The 10,298-nt window shown below is 39.0% G+C and overlaps 1 protein-coding gene across 2 annotated transcripts in view; it reads left to right on the top strand.

Moving 5' to 3' along the window:
- The first annotated feature begins 330 nt into the window (after nucleotides 1–330).
- Nucleotides 331–10,298, top strand: part of mtmr10 (myotubularin related protein 10) — a 17,102-nt gene continuing 7,134 nt past the window's right edge. For both annotated transcript variants that reach the window (XM_035651701.1, XM_035651700.1), the window contains exons 1-7: nucleotides 331–883; nucleotides 2,256–2,319; nucleotides 5,428–5,564; nucleotides 6,118–6,190; nucleotides 7,445–7,587; nucleotides 9,681–9,774; nucleotides 9,975–10,122. In XM_035651701.1, the coding sequence (XP_035507594.1) occupies nucleotides 827–883; nucleotides 2,256–2,319; nucleotides 5,428–5,564; nucleotides 6,118–6,190; nucleotides 7,445–7,587; nucleotides 9,681–9,774; nucleotides 9,975–10,122 (716 nt within the window). In that variant the 5' untranslated portion in view covers nucleotides 331–826. The remainder of the gene's footprint in view (nucleotides 884–2,255; nucleotides 2,320–5,427; nucleotides 5,565–6,117; nucleotides 6,191–7,444; nucleotides 7,588–9,680; nucleotides 9,775–9,974; nucleotides 10,123–10,298) is intronic.

Raw genomic sequence — 10,298 nt, 5'->3', positions numbered from 1 at the left:
TATGAATGGAGTTTATTCCCACAGGAGTTTGTATGTTTTGTAAAATAAAGGCACTGTAAAAAAACAAAAACAAACAAAAAAAAAAAACAAGACACACCCGCGAGCCTCTATTCTCCCAGTGTCTCATGGGAGTTGTAGTCCATGGGTGGCGCACTGGATGAACGCTAACAAAATAAAGGTTGTCTTGTGTTTAAAATCACAAGGTTATCAACAGGCACCATCACGCACAGTTACAGGTATCCAGCTGGATTAGGGCGCAGCGTTTAGTCTCAGCTTTACTTAAAGTTTTAAGAAAGAAACTCCAGAGCGGAGCCCGGAAGTAGGGCGGGACCTCGGCTCTTTTTAAACATGGCCGTGAAGTCCTTTCCAGCATCGGGTCCTGCGTTTGGCTGAATTTGTTAAGACTTTCAGGAAGTCACTTGAGGGGTAAACTAATACCGTAACAGGTGGGAAGAAAATGTAGACACACAGCGGGCGTCTCCAGATTGTTTCCGTGGCTTTATATCTGCGTGGCGACGGCGTTAATACACTTCATGTACTACTTTTGTGCTAGGTAGCTAACTAGCCGAGCTAACGTTAACTTCTGTCAACTTTTTTTCCTCCAGCCAGCTAAACGCAATCTGCTAACTTGACCGCTCATCGAAATGGAGGAGTGTCGTCGCTGGTCCAGGCTGTGTCGATGAATATTTTACACGCGGAAATCTCGGATTTACTCAGCTAAAGGGCTGATCTAAACTTTCTTAAAAGCTCCTCTTTTTTTTGGTTGTGTTGTTTTGTTTTTTTCCGCTGGCAGCAGCCGAGGCGCCCCTTTAGACGGACATAAACAATGTTTTCTGTCAAGCCCCTGAAACCAACCTTCAAGTGTTATCTCCCTCCTGTACAGGTATGTATTTACTGATAACATAAGAGTTAACTTTGCACTGGATATAACGACACAGTGTCAAATAGTATTAGTATTGTATAAATGAATTAGGGCTGTTACAGTTGTCGTGACTGGGCTGTTGCGGAAGGAAAGTTGATGTTTGATGTGTGGTGAAGATTAAAAGCAAGAGAGAGCCAGAAAAAGACACAACGAGTTCAAATATTGAGTTTGAAATCGTTTAAAAGCATTTAACCAACTCCCTCTTTGTGTCTTCAAAGTTAAAGTCAAGTGAAATGTTGCTGGCTGGAGGAAGCAAGATTGTCTCCCTGCTCCTGTTTTAATTTGGTGAATTGAAACCCGGGCAGGGAAGTTGATACCATTTTGAAAATGAGACCAATTACTCAGCAATAATGTGGGTATAGACTCGTATCAGCCTTGCTTTGCCTACAGGTGTATGCACTTCTCCAGACAGCAAGTCAAAAGGCTTTGCTTACAGACGCTGGTGCAACAGCCCAAACAAACAGCAGTGTTTGAAAAGGCAAGGTCAAGATTAGTGATGGGAAGTGTTTTGTATTTGTATAACATTTTCCCATTGGCGTTTAGTTTTTAAAGCATGGTTCTAGTTTAAAACCAGCAGCATATTGTCATGCATGCTCTGGTCTTGGTAACTGTTAACAAGGTTAACCTGATTACTTATATTTGTGTCCAAATACATGCTTCCAAGCTAGTATTAAATGCAAAAAAACCATTGCAGTGATTGCACATTTATGAGGGAATTTTAATGATTTACTTAAGCCTGATTCCTACACTTCCACCCCAACTCTGAAAGCTGAAAGTCAGCACTTTAACCTCATAGTCATTCATTCACTGGAAATGAGTGTCCTGTGGCAGAGCCAGCAACGAAAAACACATGAGTCTCCAAATGATCGTGGCTTGTCACTGTGTCTGCAGTTGTGCGCAGTATTTGGGGGTCCAGTATTAATAGCATTAGTTGACAGCTGTGTATCTTTGGTTTCTTCCTTAATGTAAACAGCTTGCACCAGGCTTATCATTGCTAACTGCACGTTGTAACTGTTTATGCAACATTAATTCAACAAAAAAAAATCATGACAGCTGTGAGGATATCCTGTGTGGTCATGGGGCAGCCACAGTTTAATCTTAGGCCTTTTGGAATTTGCAAGTCTGTTCCTTTTTTTTTTAAATTCGTTCTACACTTGGAAGCAATTCATATTTCATGCTTTGTTTACTATGCAATGACTCATTTAAGTTATAATTTTCTAGGCCCTCCACCATTAAGGACACATCATTGCCCTCATGCATTAATCATCTGACGAGATGGAGTTTAACTAACTCTGTGTGATGCGGCTTCTGTTTTTTTTTTTTTCTACTCTAGACTGATGTGAAGAGTAGAAGTATTGAACCACCTATTAAAAAGTTGGAGCCTAAGTTACTTCAAGGTAAGTTTATTTTCTGCTTTATCCAAAGAATAGTTGACACCATAAAAAGTTAACAGCAGATCACACATTCTTTGCGTATTTACATTTTATTTAGACATGATGTTAAAAACCAGACAAAGGGCAAAGGGAGAACGTCATTAAGTAAGCAGCAGATTTTAACTTTGGAAAACAGATTTGTAATTTGTCATTGTTTAACTAACTTGAGAAAGCATTGTCTTTAGTCTGGTTCCTGACTTGCTTACCTTTTTTTCTTTTTTTTTCTTTCAGTGTTTCAATGAAACAATATAGTCAAATCGGAGCTAGGCTTGATTATCAGGATAACCTGTCTTTGTACTCATAGCTTTTATCGTAAGTCCCATCTAAACTGTCCAGAAAGGTGTCTGAGTAGTTTGTTCTGAATAAATTGCCTTTTTAACACAGTATGGTGAGGTGGAACAGGAACATTTTCTCAAAATTAGTCGGCCCTAAAATGTAGATACCTGGGATTGTTTTGAGGCATTAAACAGTCAACCTCAGCAACGGGCTGTGAGAGTTCAGCATAAAGCTTCTGAAATAGAGAATGTTGTACTTTCGTTTGCATCACTGTCGGTAAATGTTGCATTTCCTATGTGGTCTTAAAGTCTCTAGAATTTGCCATGGAAGGCTGGATGAAGCTCATCTTGTGCACTTGGATAATAAGTCATCCGGTTTTTTGTTTTACATAGCTGACAATGTTTGATCGGACGGGTCTAACAAGAATTTCAACTCGTGCAAACAGGCTGCGCTGTCTCAACCTAAGCTAAAACAAATCTTTTTTATTGCCTTAAATCCTTCCTTATTTACCATTTTCATCTTCCCCACACAAGATACAAAGCATTTAGATCCATCAAGATCATCTTTGTTGTCAAGATAAGAAGAGTGAAAACATCACAATCTACAATTATACAGTGCCGTCATATGTTTAAATTAGCAATATAGCTTTTGAGATGTTGAAAATGATAATTTCCTGTAAAGTCAACAGAAAGGAGCATTGCTAAATTAAAAAACATATGTCAAATAGAAAGGGAAGCAAAGAGAAGAATAATCGCCTAAGATGTTGCTAAATTAGTTAGAAACTTCTCTTTCTTTTTTGCCCCAGTTCCTGAGCGTGTCTGTGCCTTCCTCTCTCTATTTGTATCTACTTTTAATTTTACCTTCCCAGGCTTCTGCAGCAATTGTAATAACTCATTTTTAAATTAAAAAAACTATTACAAATTTCTTTACATAATCAGATTCTTATTCAGTGTGTTACTTTCTATAAATATGTTCAACACAAACCCACGTAGCACTGGCAATCTGTAACTGTTTCTCAGACTTCAATGCATTTGTCAATTAGTGCCTCCCTTTATCTGAACCATCAGTGCAGGTGCTGTAACAGGCTTTTGTTCAGTCGGTTTTCTCACGATGCGAGTGCACCCTCTCTTGAGGATTCAGAAACATCACCCTGCCAGTGACATTTGCGTGAGCAGCAGTTTGGTGCTCTTTGCAGCACAGGTCAACGTAGCCGTTTTTTTAAAACAAAATCGTAGTAATGTGGATGTAGCCTTGGTGTCTCCACGTGTCAGCCATAGGAAGTTACGTTGGATTTTAAATAAGGATCAATGCATGTTTTCCCATGACGGTGCCAAGGTCTTAAGTGTAGTTCATAAACTGTTTCCCACAGGTTGAGAATTTACTCGTGGTGGTCGGTGGCACGGATTCATGGGCATGTTTAGTAATAGACTAGTCAAACAACGGTTTATAAATAACTGTATTTATTGCTATAACTATTTATAAATAAATATTTACAGGTATGTGTCTATGTATGGGGAAACTCTGAACTTGAGCAGCAGGAAAGCCTTCTCTTTATTGAGTTCTTTGGTTTCAGGTCTGAGCATTTAACTTGGGAGCCTCATGGGAGTGGTTGGACACACCCTTGCATAGCATTACGTTGTGTTATTTGCAGTAAATATACAGTGATGTCCTCTATAAAAGAAAGAGAAGACTTAAGCCATAAATTAATTGTAGTTGTCAGTTTTACATCTTTTTACGGTTTCTAGAGCCGCTATAAAAAAACCTGCTGTACTCCAGTGAAGTTTGTTTTATTTCCGCCGAGGTTGACATTCCAATTTTAACTGACTACTCGCTAAATGGCTTGTAAAACAAACTTTCCATCCATTGCCAGGAAGCACTGCCAGTCGTTCCTTTCCCATCTTGATTTTGGAGCTGATCAGAGGACCAGGTTTCATGAACAGCTTACTGTACGTTTCCTGCATGCTGCTCTGAGGCAGTCCTTTGATGTGACTGTCTATAGGACTCCACCCTGCTGCTGCACTTCTCCTCTTTTAAAAATCCCCGGGGAAACCTTTTATAGCCACATTCCTGTCTAACCGTTCGTTTAGTGATCATGTTAAGAGGCAAAGGTCATGTTACTTATAAAGATAGAATATGAAAAGCTGCCTTGTCAGCCTAAAAGCTCAAGTAAAATCTATGATGTGGCTTGCATGTGGCAGAGGTGAAGGCGTTACTCTCACACTTGTTGTCACAGAAACTTTGGACATGTTGTGGCTTTTTTGTGCTCAACAGAAAGCTTCAGCTTTATCAGATCATTTAGCTTTTGGTTTTCAGAATCAGAAATACAGAAACACAGACGCAGTCATGCTACTCTCACAAAACAGCATTCGAGATGAGATAAGTGGAAGTGATAACATACTTATTGATATATAAGTGAAATTATTTTTTAAGTTTATTTTTATGAAAACATATTAATACACATTAATAATTGGATATCAGTGAGATTTTATGATTTAAACCACAAACACATTTAATAATAGATGGCTTAATTAATAATAAATGTGTTATCTTTTGTGTGATTATTGGAATTTAATTGAATAAAGGATAGCACATTGTACTTTTTAGCCTGGTAACAGGATGCTTCTAAATTCACTGCAGAAATTTGAGTGCCGGTATGTTCGGAAGGTCAAGCCAATTAATGATTTTCCTTACTTTGTCTCTTTTGTCTTCACTGTCTGTATTCTTCATTGAACTGTAGTTGCACACTGTAGGGTTTACACTTGCATGTTTGTTTTTTCCTCACTCGATTGTCACCAGGGGAGATCGTAGTTAATGAGGTGAACTTTGTGAGGAAATGCATCAGCGCTGAAAGCAGCCAGGATGACCTTTGGGGGAAGTTGATATGCACCAACTTTAAGGTCTCCTTCATCCCTCAAGATGCCCCACCAAAACAGGTATTTGTGTAGACTGACTTTAAAACAGTCAAACTGTGCTGTTTTGAATTTTAAGCCATTCTCAGTAGTTAAAAATAAACTGTAAAAATATAATGCTGTTGGTTTGATGTTCTGCCATTATGAGCCTTGGGTGCCAAAACCACATTTTAACTTCCTCATACTGTTCTTTTAAAGTGTCGCGTGTATTACATTTGAAAAAAAGACTCGGCCTCCAGTTTTAGCTTTCTGTTTGTGAGATCCATTTGTGCCACCAGCATACTGCAGTACTTGTATGTGTAGTGCATCTGGCCTGAGGAAGGAAAACTGTACTTTCCTGCACTACATTGTCGGTGATATCGCACAAGAAGTGAGAGAACAGACGTCATTTCCAACTATGCGGAAGATTGTTCTCATAATAACAAAATGGTACTTGATCATTGTTCAGCCTGAGCACATCAACTCGATCTACCCACTAGTGTTAGAGATAGTATTTCAGTGAGTTACCGCTGTAATATAATGGCTACAGAATACAGGATGTCTAACATACTTTTTTTGCTGTTTGCTTTTACCACAGAAGTCCAAGTTGTCCCACCTCCTGCTTGGAGAGCACGACATCCCCCTCACCTGTCTGGAGCAAGTAGTAACAGGTACATTTTCTGCCAACATTTGTAAAATAACATTTGTTTTGTTTTTTTAAATACTCTACTGGTTTGTTATTGTCAGCGTATTGACATTTACCTATTGACTTCCATATGTGGAAATCTTTTTACCAGCGCCCAAAGTTTATCCGGAATCAATCACTTTGTCTAATCAGTAGCCGTAATACCACAAACCATTCATTTCCTAATGATACTGCACAAATAAAAGACAGATAATGTAAGCATTGTGAAAGTATATTCAGCAGATGTTTAATCGCTTTCTCAATCGAATCTCTTGATTGAATAATTGCTTGGCCATCTTTTCCACAAACACCAAGCATCCTAACTCTGTCATGTTACAAGAGTGAGCTACAATCAGAATTAAAGTTAGATGGGCCCCTCATTAATCTTTGATAGCTCGGGTGACTGGTCTCGTCTATTGTGCTCTCACGGTCAGCAATCCGATAACAAGTGATGTCACAGCTAAAGCAGTGATTAGTGGCAGTGCAGCCTGGCTGGGATTAGCCTTGTTTATATATCGCATGGCTGTCATTTGCTGACACTGCAAGGGCGACTGCTCAGGACAAGATTTGCTGTGTTGCAGTGATGAAGCATGAGGTTTTGTTTTACTCAGCTTCTTTTTGACCTGTTTGAACTAGGCTACTGAAGACGACATTATCATTTTGGAATTTGTAACAATATAGGAGCATTAGTAATGAGAGGAGCCCAGTGATTGGTAATATCAATAAAATCAAGTATCAGAAAGTTTTGACTGTACTGAAACCTGATATTTTGGGAACCATTGCTTGTGTTCTAACACAATCTGCTACAGAGTTTGCAAAGCCATGTTTACATCAGGAATTAAAATGTGATCTGTATATGTTTAGGTCAAGGTCATGGGTTATTGTTCTGCATAAATGCAGCACTGTTCTTATAACTTTAATCCAAACATGATGTATTGATGGATTAACTACATTATATTACATATGTAATATATTGACCAAAAAAGCAGTGTTTTGATGTGCCACACAGTTTTTCTTTATTGGTTGCCAAATTCTTGTTGCTGTGTCTTATTTGATATAAAGTGTCACGCTTTTCAGACACATTATGAAATTTGACGTTTTTTGTATTCTTTGAATAACACAAAAGACAGTTATTCACCCCTGGCAGAAGTGTGTGTTGAGTGTTTTCCAATCTTGCATATGAATTGCCATCTTCCTCAGTGGAAGTTTTCTAGTCATATTTTTTCTTTGTTCTTCTCAGTAAATGATACAAAGGGGAAGAAGAAAGTGTTGGGGTCAAACCAAAAGTTGAAGTTCAACCCAACAGAGCTCATTCTCTACTGCAAAGACCTGCGCATCATACGGTTCTGCTTTGATGAGGCTGGGCCTGAGAGTGCCAAAAAGGTGAGTGGTACAGAATATTCCCAGTTTGATTTATATCAAATCCAGTGAGTTGATGGTGGTCTTTTTATATATCATATTAATGCTTTTCAGACTCTCACAAGCAACCAAAACAAACTTGCTGTCACAGGAATCATATAAAGATTCTGTGTGTAGTGTCTTGAACTGGTCGCTTCGTGCCATACCTTCAAATGACTAATTGCTGAGTTTAGGCTTTCCCTTTTTCTCAGTTTCCGCTGCCCATTTCACTGTTAGTTGTTGCTGACTAAACTTTTCCTTTCCTGACTGTGTGAGCTTACTATATGCATACACTCAGATTCAGTGCTATGACCTCTTCCTCAGCAACAAGGATATTTACATCATACAAACTGACTAATGACTAATTTTCAAAAACATTTTCAGTGTGGCCATTAGCCAAACAGTGAATAAGAGACACTGAGAACAATGCTCAATCAGGGTAAAGGAAACTGAGACTGATTGTTGGAACAATTGGCAACGTGACTCTGAGTCATCTCCTGCAACGAGTTGATGGGAGAGATGTTTTTTCTTCAGATTGAGCTTAGTTTGATGGATCTGTAACTCAGTTAGGTTTACCAGTTTATATTGCTATAATGTTTTGATATTTTGGGGCTGACTCGTGGTGATTTCAGAAGATAGTTGCACACAAAGGAAGTTAAAGGAAATCCTTATGACCAATCATGTAGAGGCGTTCTCCTTTAGCTAAAATAATATAAGCACAGAAACTGGGGCAATGGACAGGAAAAATCTGAATCAGTCATTGACAAAAACACTTTTAATGGACGCACTTTGAGAATATGTAATTGCCTGCAAGAATAATGTTGTTTAGCAGCACAATGCAGCACTCTCTCTCAGTACAAGACCAAATTCAAAAGATGTTGTATAGTCATGTTGGGCAAAATAAGGTCCAGATTGAGAAATACCAAGATTTTCAGGCATGTTTAGTTAATTTTGTTAAAATGTTAGTAGCACAAACAGTCAAACCAGGACGTTTTCACCTTGGAAAGACCTTTGCCGGTCGATGGACATTTTTTGTGGACAGCTCGATCGCTAAAAAATTGAAAACAATGCACGAAAAAACTTCACGCTACGCTCATGTAAGCCAGATTATGGTAAAAACTTGTGTATGTGTAAAAACATTCCTGGACAGTCCTGGACATACATGTGTATTTGTGAATTATGTGCACAAAGCCTCATGTAGCCTCACTACATGACCCATAAGAGTTAGGCAGCTGTATATCTCTTTACAGTGTGCCAGTGAAACCTATATGAATTTGGATGTACGCAGTAAATTGCATGTCTGATCTCCTCCCCTGTCATCTGGGAGCAATTTTTGTGGAGGGGTTGGAAGACTTGGAGCTCCACAGCACATACCTGCAGCTCAGTTGGCTACCAACAGCATGACAGTATGGCACTGCAGTGAACAGTCTTAGGCCAGTGTGTTACAAGTCTATTTAATTTATTTACATTTTTACTTTGTGTCCTCTGTTACATACAACAGACGGGAAGATTGATTGTGTGTACAGCACTGAGACAGAAATAAGTCTGCCCTCCCTCACTCCTTGTGAGTTTATTTATGGACACCATGTATGTAATTACAGTGTTAACCTAAAACTGGACTCAGTTCTTTTTTGTTTGATTTTTCCTTGTGACATATGGAATTAAGCCAACCTATAATAGCTTATTTTGCCATAGGAAATTACAGAGTTGGGAGCAGCCTCGTCCACGCACTCACACACACACACGCAGGGACACACACACTTTTTCTGTGTCCTCTTGTGTTATTCACAGCTTTACTACTGAATGGACTGCTTTGTGTGACTCCAGTGGAGCCACAGAGAGATTCAGTCCTGTAAACCCAGAGCACCGGGCTGTCAGTTAGACATTTGCCTTCCCAGGTTTCACTTGTTGTTGCGTTGGTATGGTTACAGAACAGGCCTCAGAGTTTGTTTTAGCACTCTAAGTGAACTTGAGTTAAAAAGCCTAATTTGCCATGATAATGTTTAAGTGATACCACCATTCAGCTTTCCTTGTATTGTAATGCATGTCCCATAAAAGTGCTTTTTATTTTATTCTAGGTTTGCCTTGCTATTGCCCACTATTCCCATCCAGCTGATCTTCAACTGCTGTTTGGCTTTGAGTATCAAGGGCGGCGATACCATGAATCTAAAGGTACACATATAGCATGCCATATTTCTTCTTTTACTGGTAAAAGACATAACATGTTTTTTATTCTTAACTAACTGTTAGTACCTGTTATTCTGTCCTCCCAACCCACATTTAGGAATAATGAATTCCAAATCTGACTAACCAGGTTTAATTTTTCTGCATTATGCACAAGATATAACCTCAAAGTGAATCTGTATTTCCAGGAGAGCGCTTCAATGGTTCCACCCCTCGAGGAGGATTACAGACCCCCATTTTTGACCGTCCATCAGACTGGGATAGGGAGATCAAGAGAACAGGAGCATCAGAGTGGAGGGTGTGCTCCATCAACGAGAGTTATGCCATCTCACAAAGGTTTTCAGCTCATGTTGTTTGTTGTAGGCAATTTATGATGTGCGTCATAGGCAGAGCATGTCTGTAGCTCTTTCAGTTGGCCCTAGTTGTTACGGATACTCTAAATTTCACCATTTACTCATACTTGGTATGTTTTGGCAAGACAGTGTATTTACATTGTAAGTTTTTTTTTTTTT

Source organism: Morone saxatilis, unplaced genomic scaffold, assembly GCF_004916995.1.
Source record: "Morone saxatilis isolate NCDOM2014 unplaced genomic scaffold, NCSU_SB_2.0 Contig11, whole genome shotgun sequence".
Classification (NCBI taxonomy): domain Eukaryota; kingdom Metazoa; phylum Chordata; class Actinopteri; family Moronidae; genus Morone; species Morone saxatilis.
Note: the sequence above shows the minus strand (reverse complement) of the source record. Positions and strands in the feature narration are given on the sequence as shown.